This window comes from Hemitrygon akajei, chromosome 13 (assembly GCF_048418815.1).
Source record: "Hemitrygon akajei chromosome 13, sHemAka1.3, whole genome shotgun sequence".
NCBI classification, from domain to species: Eukaryota; Metazoa; Chordata; class Chondrichthyes; order Myliobatiformes; family Dasyatidae; genus Hemitrygon; species Hemitrygon akajei.
The window spans coordinates 24,821,122-24,844,700 of NC_133136.1; the positions used below are offsets into that span (position 1 = coordinate 24,821,122).

The 23,579-nt window shown below is 40.3% G+C and overlaps 1 protein-coding gene across 1 annotated transcript in view; it reads left to right on the top strand.

Annotated features, from left to right (window-relative positions):
• cntfr (ciliary neurotrophic factor receptor) overlaps nucleotides 1-23,579 on the top strand; it is a 310,302-nt gene that overhangs the window by 235,791 nt on the left and 50,932 nt on the right. Inside the window, exons 6-7 of the mRNA XM_073064253.1 lie at nucleotides 605-771; nucleotides 9,748-9,911. Of these exons, the coding sequence (XP_072920354.1) occupies nucleotides 605-771; nucleotides 9,748-9,911 (331 nt within the window). The remainder of the gene's footprint in view (nucleotides 1-604; nucleotides 772-9,747; nucleotides 9,912-23,579) is intronic.

Consider the following 23,579-nt stretch of genomic DNA (forward strand, 5'->3'; position numbering starts at 1 on the left):
TTACCCATATCCCTCTATTTTTCTAAGCTCCATGGACCTATCCAAAAGTCTCTTAAAAGACCCTATCGTATCCACCTCCACCACCATTGCCGGCATCCCATTCCATGCACTCACCACTCTCTGAGTAAAAAACTTACCCCTGACATCTCCTCTGTATTTACTCCCCAATACCATAAACCTGTGTCCTCTTGTGGCAAACATTTCAGCCCTGGGCAAAAGCCTCTGACTATCCACATGATCAATGCCTCTCATCATCTTATACATCTCTATCAGATCACCTCTCATCCTCCTTTGCTCCAAGGAGAAAAGGCTGAGTTCACTCAACATATTTTCATAAGGCATGCTCCCCAATCTAGGCAACATCCTTGTAAATCTCCTCTGCACCATCTCTATGGCTTCTTCATCCATAAAGTGGCTACTGAGTGAATTTTGCCATGTTGTGTTAATGAGCTTGCTCCTGAGTTATGTGAATTAAGTTGGTTATGATTTTAACTCACATTAAAGATAATAAAATTGAAATTAATTGAAATTTCTATCTTATATAAAAACTGCAATGGCTTGCACAAAATTACTGTTTCTCATTGACTGCATCTGGTTTTCACAGACTTGGGGATAAGGAAATTGAGACCATTAAGGGAGCCAACCACAAGAACAGGTGCAACATAAAGTTTCCAGAAATGTTTTCTACAAGCAAGTACACAGTGACAGTGACAGCAAGGAACGCACTGGGTTCCAACTCCTCCACCATTTCATTCAATGAGATTTCCATAGGTAATGTTCAGCTGTGCAACTTATCTGAAAGTTACATTGAATATTTGGGACATATGGAAGTTAAAAATATTGGTAAAATTCTAGTCCTGATGAAGGGTCTTGGCCCGAAACGTCGACAGCGCTTCTCCCTATCGATGCTGCCTGGCCTGCTGTGTTCCACCAGCATTTTGTGTGTGTTGTTGGTAAAATTCATGATGATCTTGTAAGATTATGATGGGGCACAATAAAATAAGAGTTATTTACAAAATAGGCAACAAGGGTTCAAGGACCAACTATCCGGAGACGTGGTTTTGAATACAGCCAGAGCAACTAAGGAGTTTTGAACTCAAGTAATTTAAAGAAGTGGTTTCTGACGGTTAGGATGGTCAACCGCTCCTCCCTCCCCATCATCCTCACACAGAGCTGTGTTCTGAGCCCATTGCTGTACACCATGCTCATATATGACTGCACAGCCAAACACCCAAGTAATCACATTGTCAAATTTGCTGATGACACACCAATAGTGGTGGGGCTCATCACCAGCAATGATGAGAGAGCCTACAGGGAGGAGGTGGAAGAGCGCAAGGCCTAGTGCCTGGCAAATAACCTCTTCCTCAATGTCAACAAGGCAAAGAAGATGGTTATTGACTTCAGGACACTCACACCTTACTTTACATCGGTGGCACAGCAGTAGAAACTATGAGCAGTTTCAAACTCCTGGGAGTGCACATCTTGCACAAATTCTCATGGTTCCAGAACATATTCTAAACAATCAGGAAGGCTCACCAACATCTCCACTTTCTGAGAAAGCTGAAGAGAGCTGGTCTATGCACATCCATACTCATGTCATTATACAAATGCGGAGTACAGGGCACCTTAACAAGCTGCATCACTGCATGGTATGGAAACTGCACTGCAGCAGACAGGAAGGCTCTAGAGCACATACTTAAAACTGCCCAACATATCACTGGCACCAGCCTAACCACCATCAATGACATATATTCAGAAAGGTGCTGGAAAAGGGCCAGTAACATCATGAAGGATCCCACGCACCCTACTCATGTTCTTTGTCCCACTCCCATTCAGGAGGTGTCTACGTAGTATTAATGCCAGGACCAAATCAAGTCAAGTCAAGTCAAGTCAAGTCAACTTTTATTGTCATTTCGACCATAACTGCTGGTACAGTGCATAGTAAAAATAAGACAACGTTTTTCAGGACCATCGTGTTACATGACACAGTACAAAAACTAGACTGAACTACGTAATAAAAAAAAACAGAGAAATCTATACTACAGACCTACACTGGAATGCATAAAGTGCACAAAAACAGTGCAGACATTACAATAAATAATAAACAGGACAGTAGGGCAAGGTGTCAGTCCAGGCTTCGGGTATTGAGGAGTCTGATAGCTTGGGGGAAGAAACTGTTATATAGTCTGGTCGTAAGAGCCTGAATGCTTCGGAGCCTTTTCCCAGATGGCAGGAGGGAGAAGAGATTGTATGAGGGATGCATGGGGTCCTTCATAATGCTGTTTCCTTTGCGGATGCAGCGTGTAGTGTAAATGTCCGTGATGGCAGGAAGAGAGACCCCGATAATCTTCTCAGCTGACCTCACTATCCGCTGCAGGGTCTTACGATCCGAGATGGTGCAATTTCCAAACCAGGCAGTGATGCAGTTGCTCAGGACGCTCTCAATACAACCTCTGTAGAATGTGATGAGGATGGGGGGTGGGAGATGGACTTTCCTCAGCCTTCGCAAAAAGTAGAGACGCTGCTGGGATTTCTTTGCTATGGAGCTGATGTTGAGGGACCAGGTGAGATTCTCCGTCAGGTGAACACCAAGAAATTTGGTGCTGTTTACGATCTCTACCGAGGAGCCATCAATGTTCAGCGGGGAGTGGTCGCTCCTTGCCCTCCTGAAGTCAAACAACCATCTCTTTTGTTTTGTTCACATTAAGAGACAGGTTGTTGGCTCTGCACCAGTCCATTAGCCGCTGCACCTCCTCTCTGTAAGCTGACTCGTTGTTCTTGCTGATGAGACCCACCACGGTGGTGTCATCGGCGAACTTGATGATATGGTTCAAGCTGTGTGTTGCACCACACTCAAAAACAATTCCTTTCCCAAGCAAAAAGGCTGATCAGCACCTCCACCCACTAACTAACCCAGTTGCCGTATTCCCAACCACCACTACTTGATCATTTCCTGTCAGTCACTTTATGTACAGACACTCCTGTGCCTAATGTCACTCTATGGAGATAATATTAATCTATGTATATGTATCTTTGATATCTTTATTATTACTGTGTTCTTTATCTTATTACGGTTTTTTTGTGCTACATTGGATCCAGAGTAACAATTATTTCATTCTGCTTTACACTTGTTTACTGGAAATGACATTAAACAACCTTGAATCTTGAACAGTAGAAGCTATGGCTGTGCATAGTGATGATTTGCAGAATTCTGAGTGAGTACTAAATATGTAAATTGGTCTGAAAAATTATCTGGTGTATAGAATTGCACAGAACTACAAAAAACTGAACGCTGCAGAAAGAGGCAACCTTGTGAGCTTTTACGTTCATCTTGAATGGAAACCTCTGCCAGTCTCTTTTAAACTACATAATATCGGAAAATTAACACTGAAGGCTTTCAAAAACATTGCTGTTTTCTTCATAACTAGTAAGTGCAAATGACATCATTCTCACAGATGAATCTGAATGATAACAGGGAAGGTTACACAGCATGGGTGGGACATGGGTGAGGGGCATGCATTCAGAGTTGCACACCGGAACCTCTCCCTGAAGTGGGGTTTGAACACAATTTGCAACATCTTTCATTGACAATGCCCCTCTCAGCTGATTCAAATATCCAGGTATCCAATCAGGCGGGGGACCCTCCCAATAGGTCTGATTCCTAAATTTGAAGGGACTTCTTTTGATCCTGGATTGGAGATAGATTCCTGATGTGGATGTAAGGTCAGCTTAGATGTTCATTTGCTGTTGGCTCTGAGAACTAACCCTAAGTCAAATTTACCACTTCACTCTCAAAATCCCAATTTCCTAGCATTTGTGATTCTACTCACTGTAATAGTCCTGCTGTTGTGAATTTGTTCCAAACACAGTTGACATTTAAGTTTGTTCTCCTAAAAAAAAATGTATTTCTGACCTATCTTGGTCAACTACGCTGAATATCTGCGGTTCCATTCCCTAAAATTCGGGGGACTATTGACACTGTATTGTCAGACGCATATTTGTGAGATTTAGCTGGAAGACAACAGTGTCCTTCCCACTTGCCATCGTTGCCCACAATGGTAGGATCAACTGAGGAGCAAAGATAGCCTCAGCTTTGTCTTAATTTCTAACATTCAACCATGATGACATTCTCTGCTTGTCATCTTCAATACATTTCTGAAATTTGAACAAACTTCAGTTTTGAGCAGTTTTGCTTTGATGACAAGAAACCAAAATCCTCCAGCTGGGTCTATGTACTTACGATGCTAAAATCTACACACCAAGTCTGACAAGGCAGGAAAACAAAATTAGAGTGATTCAAGATTTAAGGCAGTTTACTTTCTTTCTTCAGCGCACTAGTGGAAGGGAGAATGAAATTATTGTTACTCCAGATCTGATGCAGCATAAAAAAGCACAAGCCTAAAGAACACGAAAAAATTTTAAAAATCATAATAAATATAAATATAAGGCCATAAGACATAGAAGCAGAATTCAGCCATTTGGCACAAGGAGTCTGCTCTGCCATTTCATCATGGCTGATCCAATTTCCCTTCGAGCCCCAATCTCCTGCCTTCTCCCCATATCCCTTCATGCCCTGACTAATCAAGCATCACTGGGAGAACCACTACAGCGCATCTTCAACATGAGTCTAGATCAGAGAAGAGTACCCAGACAGTGGAAAACATCTTGTATTGTCCCGGTACCGAAGAAACCACAACCAAAGGAGTTGAATGACTTCAGACCTGTTGCCTTGACGTCGCACGTGATGAAGACCATGGAGCGGCTGATAATACAGAATCTGAGGCCACAAACCAGGCACGCCCGGGATCCGCTTCAGTTTGCGTATAAGGAGAAGGTGGGAGTGGAGGATGCTATCACGTATTTGCTGCACAAATCACTCTCTCACCTAGATGGGGTCAGTTGTGCTGTGAGGATTACATTCCTTGACTTCTCTAGTGCCTTTAACACCATCCAGCCCAAGATCTTAAAGCACAAACTAACGGAGATGGGAGTAGACTCTCACATGGTGGATTGGATAGTGGACTACTTGACAGATAGACCTCAGTATGTGCGGTTGGGAGACTGTAGGTCTGACACAGTGGTCAGCAGCACAGGAGCGCCACAGGGAACCGTACTCTCTCCGGTCCTGTTCACCCTGTACACATCAGACTTCCAATATAACTCGGAGTCCTGCCATGTGCAGAAGTTCGCTGATGACACGGCCATAGTGGGGTGTGTCAGGAATGGACAGGAGGAGGAGTATAGGAAACTGATACAGGACTTTGTGATATGGTGCAACTCAAACTACCTGCGTCTCAATGTCACCAAGACCAAGGAGATGGTGGTGGACTTTAGGAGATCTAGGCCTCATATGGAGCCAGTGATCATTAATGGAGAATGTGTGGAGCAGGTTAAGACCTACAAGTATCTGGGAGTACAGTTGGACGAGAAGCTAGACTGGACTGCCAACACAGATGCCTTGTGCAGGAAGGCACAGAGTCGACTGTACTTCCTTAGAAGGTTGGCGTCATTCAATGTCTGCAGTGAGATGCTGATGATGTTCTATAGGTCAGTTGTTGAGAGCGCCCTCTTCTTTGTGGTGGCGTGTTGGGGAGGAAGCATTAAGAAGAAGGACGCCTCACGTCTTAATAAGCTGATAAGGAAGGCGGGCTCTGTCGTGGGCAAAGTACTGGAGAGTTTAACATCGGTAGCTGAGCGAAGGGCGCTGAGTAGGCTACGGTCAATTATGGAAAACCCTGAACATCCTCTACATAGCACCATCCAGAGACAGAGAAGCAGTTTCAGCGACAGGTTACTGTCGATGCAATGCTCCTCAGACAGGATGAAGAGGTCAATACTCCCCAATGCCATTAGGCTTTACAATTCAACTGCCAGGACTTAAGAACTTTTTTTTAAAGCTATTATTAATGCTTTTTGAATTAGTGATTTAGATGCATATCATATTATTACTGAGTTAAGTATTGTATGTAATGAGTTTTTGCTACAACAAGTGTATGGGACATTGGAATAAATGATGAATTTCCCCATGGGGATGAATAAAGTATCTATCTATCTATCTATCTATCTATCTATCTATCAACCTCTGTTTCAAATATACATAAAGACTTGGCTGCAAAAGGCAATTAATTCCACAGATTCACCACTCTCTGGCTAAAGAAATTCCTCCTCATCTCTGCTCTAAAAGAACACCCCTCTATTTTGAGGCGGTGCCCTCTGCTCTTAGACTGTCCCACCATAGGAAACTTCCTCTCCATATCCTTTTTATCAAGGCCTTTCACCATTCGATAGGCTTCAATGAGGTCATCCGTCATTTTTCTGAATTCTAGTGAATACAGGCCCAGAACCATCAAACGCTCTTCATATGACAAGCCATTCAATCTTGAACACTTTCCAGTTTCAGCACATTCCTTCTAAGATAAGGGGCCAAAAACTGCTTACAATACTCCAAGTAATGTCTCACCAGTGCTTTATAAAGTCTAAACATTATACCCCTGCTTTTATATTCCAGGCCTCTTGAAATTAATGCTAACATCACTTTTGCCTTCCTCACCACAGACTCAACCTGCAAATTAACCTTTAGGGAATCCTACATAAAAACTCCCAAGTCCCTTTATACCTCAGTTTTTTGTATTTTCTCTCTATTTAGAAAATAGTCTACACTTTCAATTCTACCAAAGTGCAGGACCATACACTTCCCAACACTGTATTCCATCTGTCACTTCTTTGTCCATTCTTCTGATTTGTCTTAAGTCCTTCCGTAGCCTCTCTACTTCCTCAAAACTACCTGCCCCTCCACCTATCTTCATATCATCTGCAAACTTTGTGACAGAGCCATCAATTCCATCATCCAAATCATTGACATATAACATAAAATGAATTGCTCCCAACACAGACCGTTGTGGAGCACCACTAGTCATTGGCAGCCAACCAGAATAGGCTCCCTTTATTCCCACTATTTGCCACCTGCTCATCAACCACTGCTTTATCCATGCTAGAGTATTTCCTATGATACCATGGGCTCGTAGCTTGTCAAGTAGCCTCATGTGTGGTACTTTGCCTAAGGCCTTCTGAAAATCCAAGTGCACAAAATCAACTGATTCTCCTTTGTCAATCCTGCTTGTTATTTCTTCAAAGAATTCCCACAGATTTGTCAGGCAAGTTTTGTCTGAGAAGTTGGTGCAGGGGGCAGGGCTTCAGGTTCTTGAATAATTGGGATCTCTTCTAAGGGAGGTATGACCAGTTCAAAAGTGACGGGTTGCACCTGAACCCGACGGGGACCAATATTCTCGTGGGCAGGTTTGTTAGAGCTGTTGGGGAGAGTTTAAACTAACTTGGCACAGGGGTAGGAACCAGAGTAAAGGGACTCAGGAAAGGACGGATGGTAAAAAATTAACGATAGCGTGCAGTCAGATTGTTAGGAGGGCAGGCAGGTGATGGGACTTAGTTGCAGCCGACAGGCTGAGTATCAAATCATCAGGGATGCAGAGTCAGAAAGGACAGCAAATACGGTATCAAAGGTGTTGCATCTAAATGCACGTAGTCTAAGAAATAAGGTGGATGATCTTGTTGCAATATTGCAGATTGCCGGGTAAGATGTTCTGGCCATCACTGAATTGTGGCTGAAGGATGGTTGTAGTTGGGAGCTGAATGTCCAAGGTTACGCATTATATCAGAGGGGTAGAAAGACAGGCAGAGTGGGTGGTGTGGCTCTATTGGTAAAGAATGGCATCAAATCAGTAGAAAGATGTGACATAGGATCAGAAGATGTTGAATCCTTCTTGGTTCTTATAAGAAACTGCAAGGGTAAAAGGACGTTGATGGCAATTGTATACAGGTCTTCCAACAATGGCTGGGAGGTGGACCACAGGTTACAGCAGGAAATAGAAAAGGTGAATCAAAAGGGAAATGTTATGGTGGTCGTGGGAGATTTTAACATGAAGGTCGATTGGGAAAATCAGGTTGGTAATGGAGCTCAAATGAGTGAGCTCAAGTGTTCAATGTCTAAGAGATGGCTTTGGGTCTGTACTCGCTGTAATACAGAAGGATGAGGGGGGATCTCATTGAAACCTTTCGAATGTTGAAAGGCCTAGACAGAGTAGATGTGGAAAGGATGTTTCACATGGTGAGAGAGTCTGGGACAAGAAGGCACAGCCTCAGGATAGAGAGGCGCCCTTTCAAAACAGAAATGCAGAGAAATTTCTTTAGCCAAAGGGTGGTGAATTTGTAGAATTTGTTGCCACGTTCATCTGTGGAGGCCAGGTCATTGGGTGTACTTACAGCAGAGATTGATGACATGGCATCAAAGGTTACGGGGAGAAGGCCAGTAACTAAGTTTGAGGAGGAGATAGAGAAAAGGATCAGCCAAGATTGAATGACAGAACAGACTCGATGGGCCAGATGGCCTAATTCTGCTCCTATGTCTTATGGTCCTAAGGTCTAAGATTTTCCCTTGAGGAAACCATGCTGATTATGGCCTACTTTATCATGTGCTTCCAAGTAACCTGAGACCTCATCCTTAATAATCGACTCCAACATCTGCCCAACCATTGAGGTCAGACTAACTGGTCCATAGTTTCCCTTCTTCTGCCTCTCTCCCTTCTTGAAGAGTGGAGTGATACTTGCAATTTTCTAGTCTTCTGGAACCATTCCAGTCCAGAATCTAATGATTCTTGAAAGATCATTACCATGCCTCTACAATCTCTTCAGCCACCTTTTTCAGAACCCTGGGGTCTACCCCATCTGGTCCAGGTGACTTATCTAGCTTCAGACCTTTCAGTTTCCTGAGAACCTTCTCTCAAGAAATGGTAACTTCACACACTTCGTAACCCCTGAAACTTGGAATTGCCACCATACTGCTAGTGATTTCCACAGCTAGCGACTGTTGCGAAATACTTATTAATTTTGTCTGCTATTTCCTTGACCCCCATTACCAACTCTCCAGCATCATTTTCCAATGGTCTGATATCTACTTGCCTCTCTTTTATACTTCTGTATCTGAAGAAAAATAAGTGTAAAATCTAAAATCAGTACTATAAAACACAAGTAACACTAGATGATATGTATTTAGGGGTAGTAGGGTAGGTTAATGGATGGAGCTGTTGATCAGCATGATTAAGAAGTGATGTGGGGGAGCAGGCCTTCTTTTAAGTGGAAATCTTGGACACTGTCATTCAAGATGCCTTCCATGCTGGTTTGATGGAAGATCTCAAGAGATTGATATCATAGATATGACAGATTGGTAGAGGTTTATTAGGCAAAGTACAGAACAAATGTGGTAAATGGAACTGAATTAAGAGGAGTCTGATCTGAGTATTGTATAGACCGGAGGGATTAAGTAGCCTAGAATATTACCATGACAACAGAAATACACACCAACAAAAAGATGACGGTTATCAGCAGTATTAACCTGTGCCTTGGCAAAGAACACTAATTGTAAAAGTGTCTACAAAATATCGGGTAGTTAACCAAGTAAAAAATCCTTTTGAAACATAGAGATTTCTAAATTTATGTGGATTTCAAAGTCACGCCATGCTGTGTGGTGTGTTAATGAATTAGAAAGGGATCATGTTTTCACTTATAACAAAGCAGAAGATGAAAGGACGAAGATCATCCCATAGTTATTTCTGAATGTGCTGTAAAATATTCCTTTCAGTTTTCCAGGCCTGACATTGAAATTCACCTTTCTTTCAAGCATCTTTCTTTCACTGCAAGCAAAAAGCTTATTTTACTCTTTTTTTTTCTTTCTAGTGAAACCAGACCCTCCAGAGATAATTGAAGTAAATACAATTCCTGACTCCCCGAGCAGACTGGAAGTGAAATGGAGGAATCCACAGTCATGGCCTGAGCCAGATACCATGCCCCTCAAGTACTTTCTGAGATACAAACCTGTCATTCTGGATGACTGGCAACATGTGAGTGCTTCTGATTATTACTTCAGCTGCACTTTGTAAACTGCAAATTATATTGCTTCACAGCTGGGTCGTTTCTCTTGAGACGAGTAAAAGAATACTTTTGGTGCATTGAGCATACATTTCAAATAAGCAAGGAAATCAGATTCAGGTTTATTATCACTGACATATGTCATGGAAGCTGTTGTCTTGCTGCAGTAATACAGCACAATACATACCAATTGCTATTAGTTACAATAAGAAATATATAACATAATGAAAAAGAGAACAAAATAACGAAGTAGTGTTTATGGGTTCATGGACCATTCAGAAATCTGATGCAGAGGAGAAGAACCTGTTTCTAAAATGCCGCGTATGTGTCCTCAGGATCCTGTATCTCCTCCCTGATGGTAGTCATGAGAAGAGGGCATCTCATGGATGGTGAGGGTCCTTAATAATGATGAAATTCATAAGGATTTCTAGTTCTCCCTCTCCTAGAGATTGACCTAGTAAACAGAGCACAAGGCAGATATAAATATGTCCATCAGGGAGTGAGCACCTGAACTCTCCGTGCATGCTTCAAATGGTGATAAACACACTAGGTCTGGCAAAAGCAGTGACGATCCCCAGGAGTTAGGTCTACAGCCAGTTTGTTTTAAAATATATTATTAAATTAATCTTGGATGTACGACAAAGAATTTCTACATTTGCAAAGGGCACAAAACTTGGAGATCTAATGAACCATGAGGAGGATAGCAATATACTAAATAGATTCAAGCTGGCAGAAGGTTAAAAGATTGAATTTAATGCTAGAAATACATTAGGAAATATAAGTAAAGATGATGTAATGTGCAGTGTATATAGATTCATAGAGCATAGAATTGTCAAGCACCTGAGCACAAAAACAGGCCCTTCAGTCCATCTAGTCCATACCAAACTATTATGCTGCCTAAATGCATTGACTTGCACCTGGACCATAGCTCTGTGTTTCCCTCCCGTCCATGTACTTACCCAAACTTTCCTTAGGTGTTGAAATTGAACCCATATCCATGACAGCTCACCTCTGACCATGTCTGCATACTTTTATGCATTGAGCTGCTGCCACATGATTGGCTGATTAGATATTTGCATTAACAAGGAGGTGTATAGGTGTACCTAATATAGAAGCAAGCCTCTGAGAGTATTTACAGTATGTGCAGGAGTATCTGACAAGAAATTATAAAGTGAATATTTTAACCCTGGGATTGTGTATTCCAAAGGATCTCAATCCTCTAAGGAACAAAATTCCTTCTCCCTTCCATATTAAATCCTGAAACCCTGCCACCAAATACCTCCATTAGGAGAAACATCTTCTCAGCATGCACCTTATCAATTCCCCTCATACTTCATGCAAATCTTTTATTCTCCTCCATGATCCTGACTGCAGTTTACATAGCACCATAGGCCAACTGCAGTCAGGCATTTGAGAAACTGCATGATGCCATCACCAAACAAGAAACAGTTCACTCCAATGCACTTCAAATCATAGTCAGTGATTTCAGTCAGGTGTGTTGGAAGGAATCCCTGTCCAATTACTATAAGCATATAACCTACAGCACTGGAGGTCTCAACACACCAGACCTCTGCTGTACTAAGATAAGGAATGCCTACTGTTCCATGCCCAGACTGTACTTTGGGAAATCTGATCAGTTGGCTGTCCTTCTCCTACCTGCATATTGGCAAAGACTAAAGAGCAAGGCTCCAAAGATTAGGACAATGAAGAGGTGATAGCAGGGGGGAAAGGAGCAGCTTCGAGTCATTGGACTGGGACATGTTTAAGACGTCATCTGTGAATCTGCATGAATACACCACAGCTGTCACGGACTACAGTCAGTTTGGATAGGCAACAACATCTCTTCCACTGTCTTCATCAGCACAGGTGAATAAGACCAACTCCAATGCCTTATTTAAGTTTGCTGATGACACCACTGTCATGGGCCAAATCCAAGATGGTGTCAAATCAGGAAGGCAATTTCACTTGCTATATCTGCACGTCAACCCTTTACTTTGTATAATAGGACCTCAAGCTCCAATTATACCACACCAGGTTGATTCTATTTAAATTTTTCATTCTCTCTTCCAAAATTAATAAACTTACATTTTCTCACTTAACCTATCTATATCTCCCTTTTCTCCTTACGACCACCTAACCACTTAGTTTTGCATCATCAGCAAATTTGGCTACAGTAAAATCAGTCTCTTCTTCCAGCTTATCAATATAGGCTCAAAGTGAGAAATTATCCCAGTGGATATGGAGAATCATAGGTGCTGAAGAGATTATCCAGAAGAGTTCAATGGATAATGGTCTTCAGTGTTGTGGATTGTTTCTCTCTGAAGTGAGGAAGTTAAGGTGTAACCAGGAGAAGGAACTGTGAAGTGTAACTAGAGTAACTAAAGTAACTAGAGTAAAGCTGTTCTCGTTGTCAGGAGAGTCATGCAACTGAACATAGAGAATCAAGGTTATTGGAAAACCAAAATCAAAAGCAGTAATGAAAAACCTATTACACAGCAGAATATTATCTGAGCGCTTCTTTGGGGAGTAAAAGAGGGAGCTTCAAAGTTATAAAATGAAAGTTAAGTACTAGTAAGGAAAAGAGATTGCAGGGTTGTGGGAGAAGATATTGAGGTCAGATGGTTCATACATAGAGTCATCCTTGAGTCAGTGGACTAAACGGTCTGCAGCAATGGAGTAAGCATACTGCCATTCAGATCATGGTCATGAAGTGAAGGTAAAACTTGGTTGCTTCCTATATTTTGAAGATGACATTGAAAGGGAGATAAAAGGTGGAAACCACACAAAATAAAGAAGTTGTATTTCGAAATATTTAATTACATTATAAATTTCTTGTGTGTTTTACTTTCCCAATAGTTTTGTGTCTGAAACAATATGAGTTCTGACATATGGTTCCAGGAGACAGATATCAGAGTGATATTAATGTGTTACATATAGATACTCGAGATAGAATATTAAGACATTTGTTTTCATGGCTTTATAGTCAAGCCATGTATAATGTTTTTATCAACTATCCCAAAATTTACAGATTTTTTCTCGAAGATCCATCAAATCTGCACAAAATTGTTATTGTTAAAGCTCAAATGAGCCTATCCCACTGGATGCATTCCCTCTGTCTTGGGAAGCTTGTAGGATGAAGAGGGTCATATCTGGACTAAGGGATGAGGAAGTCAAATCTTGAGCACTTGAAAATACAACTGATGATATCAATGAAAATACTGAGCTGCATAATTATCCCATCTTGGAAGTTTATGCGGATTCAACCACTAAGTTGGAAATGGAAGTTACAAGCAAAGAAGCAAGGACTTAACATCACACTAAAACTGACCATTGTTCATAAATATTGATGCAATGATGAATGGTAGTCAGTAGCAAAGTCCAAAGATGAATTTTAATGTGTATAGTGTTGTGGTTAAAATATGAACAGTGCAAACATCTCAGTCTCCTGGATGTAATAGAAGATTTGAGTCCCATCAAAATCTCACTTGTACTACTCAAGACATTTACTCCAGAACTAGTAATAGTTCCACCCAAATGGTTCACCCAATGCATTCACCCAAAACGGTGGATAGTAGACCAGGTATTCTATCTACAAAACAGTCAGAATAAATTAAAACTGTCCATTTACCTCCCCACACTCTCCATCATGTCATTGTGATGGAAGGTGGTGACATTGACAATGTAATCAACCTTTGCTTTTGCACAAATATACATTAATATCCCGCACAAGTGATCAGTCCTATCTTCTGATCTTGTCATAGATATTCCTTAAGTAATGAACGTTCAATATATGAAATTTTACAAAATGTCATTGATTCTGTGGGACTATGTTATATGATTAACAAACCTATTTTTCAATATAATGTGTGGCATGCAGCTTCACATCCATACCAAAATACCACAATGTACCACAGGCTTTTCAATTCACAAGTGCTACTTAAAATATTTTCCAGCAACTCATACCTTTCATAGTTTAAGAAATGTCTCAACATCCTTTGTTTATCCACAGATGAATCAGGCAAATTCCAGAGATGAGTTAGGAATGACTATCTTTGATATTGTCATCTGTAGCACTAAATTGGAATCACATAGGGGAAATCTCTTCATAGGCACGAGTCACACTCACTACAACAGAAGGATGTCATTGAGGTTATTGAATATCAGTTATTTAGCCCCAGGAAATTTCTGCTGGAAATCTGCAGGGCATGCTCTTGGGCTGAAATAACGTTAGCTGCTTCATCAATCAGCCGGTTCTACATCATAAGGTCAGAGGTCAGCTGATGTTTGCAGAGACAAGTTCTGCTTGCAGCTCCTCTGGTAAAGAAACTGCCCATGGCCACAGATCATAAAAACTTCTCCTCATGAGCCGAGAAATGAGAAGCAATTAGGAGACCATCCAAAGTGACAAGTGTGATACCAACAAACTCAAATCAACTCACATATTTGAAACCCTATCCACCACCTTTAAGTATTCACTCATTTGTTGGGAATGATAGGGATCTCATTGAATATTGAAAGGCCAAGATAGAGTGGATGAGGGGAACATGTTCCCAATAGTGGAAGAGTCTAGGACAAAAGGACACAGCCTCAGAAAAGAGAAATGCCCCTTTATAACGGAGATGAGGAGGAATTTTTTATTGGAATTGATTTATTATCATCACATGTACTGACATACCGTGAAAAGCTTGTCTTACTAACTTTTCACACAAGTCAATCATTGCACAGTGCACTGAGGTAGTACAAGGTCAAACTATAGCAGATTGCAGGTGAGTGCAATGGTCACAAAAAAAGTATAGTGCAGAAGGCAAGAAGTTGCAAGATCATAATGAGGTAAATTATGAGGTCAAGAGTCTAACTTATCGTACTAGAGTACCATTCTGTAGTCTTATAACAGTGGGCTAGAAGTCATCCTTGAGCCTGGTGGTAGGTACTTTCAGGTTTTTCCATTTTCAGCCTGGTGGGAGAAGGGAGCAGAAAGGAAGTCTGGGGTCTTTGATTATGCAGGCTGCTTCACTGAAGCAGTGACATCAATTAATAAAAGATGCTTTCAGAAAGAATTGCAGAAACATAGGTTTAACACTGCTAAATTGTTTAGTTTTATCCTCTGTACAATTTCTGCTTTAAGGGTCCTAAATGTTAATTCATTATTCCTTGACATAGATGCTGCCCAACCTGCTGAATTCCATCAGCATTTTGGTAGTCTTTCTCTGGATTTCTAGCATCTGCAAAATTGCTTGTGATTGTGATTGCCTGACTGATGGCACATCCTCAGCCGGTGTGGTATAATCAAAGCACATTTTGAAAAGCCAGAATTGACTTCTGCTTCCTTAATCCAACAAGGAAAGAGCCAGCAGATATTTGAGCTTCAATTCACTTTGCAGTGACCTTGTTAGAAAGTGCCCTCTGAAGGAAAAGATTGCATTTGGTTTACTCAATTGTTGAATTGCTTTTCCAGCACATTTTTCCAGAATTCAGATTCATTAATTTATCACACCAACATAGAAAAATCTACAGTGAAATGTGTCATTTGGGTTTACAGCCAACATAACCTAAGGATGTTCTAGAGTGGGGGGGGGGGGGGTCCAGCCACAAGTGTCAGCACATATTACAGCACCAGCACAGCCTGCTCACCATCTTCAACAGAACAACACAAGCAACAACGACAACAACAACAAAACAATAACAGCAAACCAACTCTCTTTCTTCCCTCCCACCCACTCACACACACACACACATATAAAAGCCTGCAACTCCAGGACAGGCTGCCTCGTAGCCGCTAACCACCAGCCCCTGGCCTGGATTCACACTATAGGTTCCTGTACAGAATGTACAATGCTCAAGGTGCTGATTGGTTAATTATACCCCTAAAATCATGATCATGGATGAGTGATCTCCTTTGGAAGATGGCTAGAAAAAAATTAGAATTAAGAAAATGGACAGTGTCTGTTCAGATGTTTTAATTCTGGCAGCTTCTGTTTTAAGCAGAAGAACACGGCCTTAAATGGTCATCATAAAATACATATTAGCTCCACATTATGCTGATCATGTCTTGTTGAAGACAAAGGACACAATCAAATAAAACAAAAAATTGATTTTGCTTAACTAAGCCCTTACAAAGACAAAATGTGCCTCATAGTTAGGTGCAATTTATTATCCAACAAAATACTTTTAAACATTTGGCATGTATAACAAATTGACCATACACACAGGATGAATTAGCTGTATCTAGTCATCAGTCCTGTAATGAATTAACTGAAATGGAAGATGCAATGGCAAGAGATACTGCATAGGCATGACTATGATTTAATGTTTTTCATTAAATTAATGTTAAAATAATGTCATCTGCTATCAAAGTGATGCATTTTCATATCCTTTATGCAGTTTCTTTTTAAAAACTAATACATTCTAGAAGATAAATGAGTGATTTCCATGGAAACAGGTTTGGACTGAAGCATGGGACAATGTGCAAAGAAACAAAAGAATAAAATAAAGGTTAAAGAATGAGAACAAAAGGGGAGATGTGACAGTTGAACATTAAGGCAACATATTTGAGTCTGAGGCTGGGTGACATTGGATACTTTGCCCAAGTTGCGAAGGGATTTGGGCCCTTTCAGGACCATCTGGATGTCAGTCTGTGGTGATACTGATCATACATCTCTTGGTAGGAATAATGGCTATCTGCCAAAACTGTATTATTAATGCACACTCGGCAAAATGACATTAGCATGGTTTTATTCCTGTCTAGTGCTGTTTGATGCAGAAATCGTCTCCTAGAGGAGGGGGAAGGGGAAGGAAAGACTTTCATGAGATAGCTGTCACAGGAGACAGCTGAATAACTGTTTTTTTGCAATGCTAATGGTTCCGCAATGCACTGGGTATTGATTGCCCATTAATCTGACTGCTGATGGTTGGGCAAAGTGGCTTTTGGCAGCAGCACAAAGCCTTTAAGAAACAGACCCAGGAAGAGAGAGAGAAAAAAAAGTAGATCTGAGGCATGTGACTTTGTAAGTATCTGGCTACGGCCAGATTAAAGAAATGTGCGGTTCTTTGATATAACCTCCACTTTGGCCTTTCCAATTTTTAAAATGACCCTTAGACAATCGGAGCTATTGTACTCCAGATGAAATAGTTTAACTCCCAGGCTTTTGAGTATTGCATTTTTGAATGAAATTGCTAAATATTTACAAATGTTATTTACATAAGAAGCAAAACTTTTCTCTGTTAAAAGTGCAATTTATTTTGTCAATTTGTTTGTCTTTAAAATATTTGTAAGACTTAATTGGCTGAATGAAATACATGTTTTCTTTAACCCTCTTAAATGTGTAAATTAGATTTTATGACAAACACATTAGGAAAACTTTTTTTGACCCTAGCCAGGATCGGTGATAAAGTGCTAAATTGTTTCTGGTCCAAGGTTCCCACCCCATGCAGTGATCCCTACTACAGAATGAATGTATTTGTAGATGTTAGGTGCAGACCAAATCAACTTTGGAATTTCACGCCCAAACCCTTTTTTCCTTATCTCAATGATTGCAGGTAACCACTTGGACAAGATAGATTAGTCGGTACAGCTCTAAACCAATGAGGAGGCAGGAACTGGGAGGGTAGGAGTAAAATCAGGTAGAAATGCATTGTATCCAGTCACCCTCCAGTAAAATTGCAGATAATATGAGGATGGAACAGAAACTTTAGCCAAGGAAAATCTTATCAAAAGCGAAATTCGGGCTACATTATTAATTTTGGTCTGATAAGTACTGTAATTACTTACAAAAAGTAGTAATACAAATTAAATCCTACTACAATTTTACATCAATAGCTATTTTAAATAGTAAAATGATGTGAGGTTGAATGATTAAGGACCTCTTTACATCAAAGCAATGTTTTACTCTTTTTTTCGCTTCCTCGTCCTTTGCAATGTAGCGTACAACAGACTGTTCTATAGGCATTAAGTACCTCCAGAATCTTCATGTAGCTTCAAGATGATAAATCTTAAATGTATGCAATAGTGGGAAACAGATGATTGTGACTTATTTCCACCAAGTGATAATGGAAGGAGGGAGGGACAAAATCAATTCCGTTTCTGTCTTTAATTAGCACCGAAAAGTGACTGCTTTCCAATAGGCAATGATTAAGAGTTATACTTTCCCTGATTCTGCTTAATTTGATCCAGCGACAGAACATAAAACATGGAATAGTACAGCACAGAAACAGACCCTTTGGCCCATAGTGTTATGCCACACTAATTAAATTAGTCATTAAATGCCCAACTAAACTAATCCCTGCTGCCTGCACAATGTACATATCCTTCCATTTCCTGCACATTTATATACCTGTCTCAGAGCCTCTTGAAGGCCTTTATCATATTTGCTTCCACATCTACCCCAGGCGTCACTTTCCCGGTACCCATTAGTCACTGTGTAAAAGCATGCCTTGCACATCTCTTTGAACATTTTCCTTCTCACCTTAAATTTCATGTCTGCTGGATATTAGATATTTCAGCCCTGGGAAAAAAAATACTGGCTCTCTATCTTATAAACCGCTATTAATCTTATAAACTTCAGTCTCCACTGCTCCAGAGAAAACAGCTCAAGTTTATCCAACCTCTGATATAGCACATGCCCTGTGTTATCAGGCAACAACCTGGTAAACCTCTTCTACACTCTTTCCAAAGACTTCATGTTCTTCCGATAACAGAATGACCTGTACTGAATACAATACTCCTGATACAGCCTAACTAGAGTTTAAATAAAGATGAAACCTACCTTTTGACTCTTGAACTCAATTCCCAGATTAATAAAGGCAACTTTTTACTTTATACAGAATATTTTATACACAAATCTCAAAAGATATTGTATCATGCCCATTGGATCTTGCCAGTTAACTCAACACAGACTGCATATTTAAGCCAATGACTCTCCTTGTTTGAATAGCTGAGTTCCATACCAACTGTTCTACTTACCAACTGAGCCAAAGGGGGAAACATAAAAAATTGCCATAATTACCCCTTTAGCTTTGAAGATGCACACCTGTTATGTCATGAAACATCTGTCAGACTGATGTTCTATTTTGAGGAAGAAAGTTATGATGCAGAATTAGAGGAAAAGAAACAACAAAGAAAAGTCTTAATTCATTTTTCTTCCTTCAAATGGGTGATACATTCTAAAATAGATGGTGCGGAGTCTTTATCACAAAGCTGAATTGATTGACTTTTCCATTTGGATTAATAATGAGAATATTTGTCTAGTCATGCGAATAGCATTCCAAATCTTGAAGGAGATGATGATTGTTTTTTTTCCTCTGTAAGCTTCACAGGGCACAAAATAAGAGGCTGACAAATAGAATGAGATCCCTCATATGAAAGCAATATGTTCCCACACATCAATTTTTCAAAAGAATCGCAAGCATAGTGCAAAACCACCACAAGCCTTAACGCCGGATGTAATTCTGGTAATATTTTACAACAACTCAAATGACTGAGAGCTCAGTCATTTGCACTATGGAGGCACAGAGGAAACATTCTGAAATGCTTTAGCAGTTACAGAGAATAAAATGAAGGATTTTGTAAGGGAAAGATCCTGTGGTATAGCACTTGTTGCTAGCAAGTGAAGAACTGAGATAAACTGCTACAGATAGTCTTCCAGCTATCTCACTTCATTCTCCTCCCTGCCCACCTACCTTCCCACTCACCTGGCTTCAACTATCACCTTCTAGCTTGATCTCCTTTCACCTCTGTCCTCTTATTCTGGCTTCTTCTCCCTACCTTGCCAGTCCTGATGAAGTGTCCCAGCCTGTAACATTGACGTTTTAATCCTTCCCCTATATGTTGCCTGACCTGCTGAGTTCCTCCAGCATTTTGTGTTTGGTGTTCTTTATGGGAAGCTGCTTTTTAACGTATTGTTCAAGTGGCCATTTTTTACAATGTGCCTTTTGTGTTAAGCTCTTCACTGTGAGACTGATCACAGTTAAAATCAAATCTGCAATTAGATGTCTATGAGGAACTCAAGCCTTCCAGGACCTCTTAGAGAATGATCGGTCTTTACTTACAACTCGAAAGATGATTCACTTCTGCTAGGAAAGAAAAGGGAGGCGACATCACAGCTGAACTGGATTCTGTCCTCATCTGAAATCTGAAACACTTCCATTACAGGTCATTAAGTAGAGATGAGATGCAGAAGGCATGGCTGATCTTTCACCCTCCCTAACCCAGGGCTGCTAAGATTACTTCTAGTATCTGCGCACTTTCACTGTAGTGCAAACCAACTGACATCAGCTACCGTAGCAAACACAGGGAATTAAACTTGGGACCATTCTGTCAAAGTGATTCAAAATGATTTTTTTTAATTGAAGTATGATCTGCTTTGTCTTCTTTTAATTAAATGGAGAGGAAATGCTGATGCAGCTTTAAATCATAAATACTTCCTTGACATAAGTTAATTATACTGCAAAGTGGTAGTGGCTTCCTTAAAACAGCAAAGATTTTTTTTTGGTGAAAAAAAGTAATTGTACACTGATTTGGCAATATTTTCTCTAATGCATTACAAATTGTTACTTTTTAATTGTGTGTTGAAATAAGTAAAAAGATTAAATTAAAGAGAAAAGCTTGTAGAAAGGAGCTTTAATAAGACAGATTGCACTGTAATTTTGCCTGTGATTCTGATCAGAGCAAGCTTGTGAATTACCAAACAAATCCTGCATCAAGTCAGATTGGTTTTAGGAATCTTACCTTCATTAATTTTAATAAATTCAAAGGAAACAACTTAAGAAATTGGAAAGTCATGTATATTTTTTCTCTTGCTTTATAATTATAACTGATGTTATTTTTCTTAATTTTGCATAATTCTTATTCTTCGATTTATATATCTAAATTTTATGGGTCAAAGTGAACCATCACTGGCCCGTGGGTCAGCTTGTCTCTGTCATTAAGATATGGAAGTCAAATGAGCTCCCCCTCTACAGTTGCATTCACCACTCTCCTAAGGGCCAATATGCATTTCATCCCTGGCACTTCAGCTTAATGTTATAATCAAGCATAACCCCATTCATTTAAGTAGCAATCCCAGCATTGATCATGGAGGCTTTTGCAGGAAACAGATTTATAAATATGAGATATTCTGCAGATGCTGGAAATCCACAGTAACACACACAAAATGCTGGAGGAACTCAGCAGCATCTATGCAGGGGAATAAACAACTGACATGAATTGTCTTGGCCTGAAACATAACTGTTTATTCCTCTCCATAGATGCTGCCTGACCAAGAGAGTAATTTGTTTATATTTTGCTACTTTATGGTTTTAATTAACTACTGGTACTAATTGCTTCTAATTTTTACCTTTTTTTTAATGTCAAACAAGTGATTTTATATTTTCCTAATTATGAAAAATAGTGCAACTAGTTAACCAGGCCTGTGATACTGTCGCCCTGTCAGAAATTCATTAGCACATTCTAGGGATACGGCCTTAAGCTCTGCCTCCTGAGGCCCAGTTGTGGACTCCAAATCAATTGATCCCTTAGAACTGCAATGGGTAAGAACAGCATTGAGTGAAGCCTGACAGAAAATCATTCAGAGCCAGAGAAGTCCCACCTCCAGCTAGCAAAGCCTCACCTTCAACTGATTTAGCCCTGCCTCCAGTTGGCAAAACCCCACCTTCAGAAGCATTACCTGTTGAAGATTCCTAGATTGCTTTGGCCACAGAGCCTCCTTGCTGCCTGCGGCTAATCTCTGATCTAAAACTGGACACTGGCCTCTCCATCTGGACCAGATAAGTGTAAGCATGGGTGAACATAGAAACATAGAAAACTTACAACACAATACAGCCCTTTGACCCACTAAGCTGTGTCAAACATGTCCTTACCTTAGAACTACCTAGGCATACCCATAGCCCTCTCTTTTTCTGTGGGCATTTTTCTGGGCAACGAATCTGAGGGGGTATAATCAGCCACAAAACTTTCTGGCTGTTAAATATGAATGAAAATTTGAGATCCATTCCTTTATATTTTATTTCAAAACACTGATTCCGTTTATCATATTACTTTCAGTGCACATTTAATAAAGATGTAGCAGGAGAACTTTCACTTTTGCATTTAAAGCACTTCTTATTTTCTTTATCATAAGGCCGAATGTTGAATTTTACTGATGTTATCCTTTACAAGAAGGGGCTAAAGCAAGAATTAAAGTTTGTTATATCAGCTGACTATTATAAGACCAAAATACATAGGAACAGAATTAGACCATTCAGCTCATCAAGCCTGCTCAGCCATTCCATTGTGGCTCATCCCATTTTCCTGTCTTCTGCTCATAACCTTTGATGCTCTTCCTAATCAAGAACCTTTCAACCTCTGCTTTAAATATACCCAATAACTCAGCTTCCACAGCCAGTGGCAATGAATTCCACAGATTCACCACCCCCTAGCTAAAGAACTTCCTCCTCATCTCTGATCTAAACAGATGTCCTTCTATTCTGCAGCTGAGCCCACTGGTCCTAGACTACCCCCTCTCCACATACACTATACAGGCCTTCCAATGTTCAATAGGCTCTGATGATATCCCACCACATTCTTTTAAACTCCAGCAAGTACAGACCCAGACCCCTCATAGGTGAGCCCTTTCGTTCCCAGATTCATTTTCGTGAACCTATTCTAGTGTTATACCATTGAAACAGTTAGTATAATGCAATCAGTGACCCAGGTTTGTTTCTGCTGCTGTAGTAAGGAGTTACTATATTCTCCCTGTGACCATCTGTGTTTCCTTCAGGTGCTCCAGTTTCCTCTCACTTTCCAAAGATGTACGGGTTAGTAGGTTAATTGGTCATGTGGGTGTAATTGAGTGGCATGAGCCTGTGCTCTGTAGCTACTGAGTGATCGTAGTCACCTGCTGCAGTAGCTCATTATTTCAATGTTGTTCATTCAGAGATGCTTTTCTAAACTCCACTGTTGTAGCGCATGGATAGTCGAGTGTCAGTCACCTTCCTGTCAGCTTGAACCAGTCTGGTCATTCTTCTCTGACCTCTCTCATTAACAAGACATTTTCTCCCACAGATCTGCAACTCACTGTTATATTTGTTCTTTAACAATGACAAACTTGCACAGGTTTCAACACTAGCACATTTATTAACAAGAGAGATTCATGGCTTCTAACTCCACAATTTAGCCTGCCAAGAGTGTGTGTGACCCGTTCACCAATGTCACTTCTGGTTCCAGGTGAACCACCTGCATTGCACACTGGAAAATGAAGTTCTTTATTATATAAAGACATAATAACATAATGTACAGACATAATCCCCCTTAAAAGAAAACAAACAAACAAATATCCTCATAGACCTGCAAGCGACAATAGTGCTTTCCAACAAAGATACTTACATTAACTTCAATTGTAATAAGCAAATACAGTCCCTTATTCACTCAACCAATCTCAGTCCATCTCTATGGTGGCTTAATGATCCCTATTGAACATAAGAAATAGGAGCAGGAGTAGGCCATCTGACTCATCAAGACTGATTCACCATTCAATAAGATCATGGCTGATTTGGCCATGGACTCATCTCCACCTACCTGCCTTTTCCACATGGGATCCAGTAGGGGATTTAACTCCCCTACTCCACAAAAATCTATCAAACCTTGTCTTAAGCATATTTATTGAGGT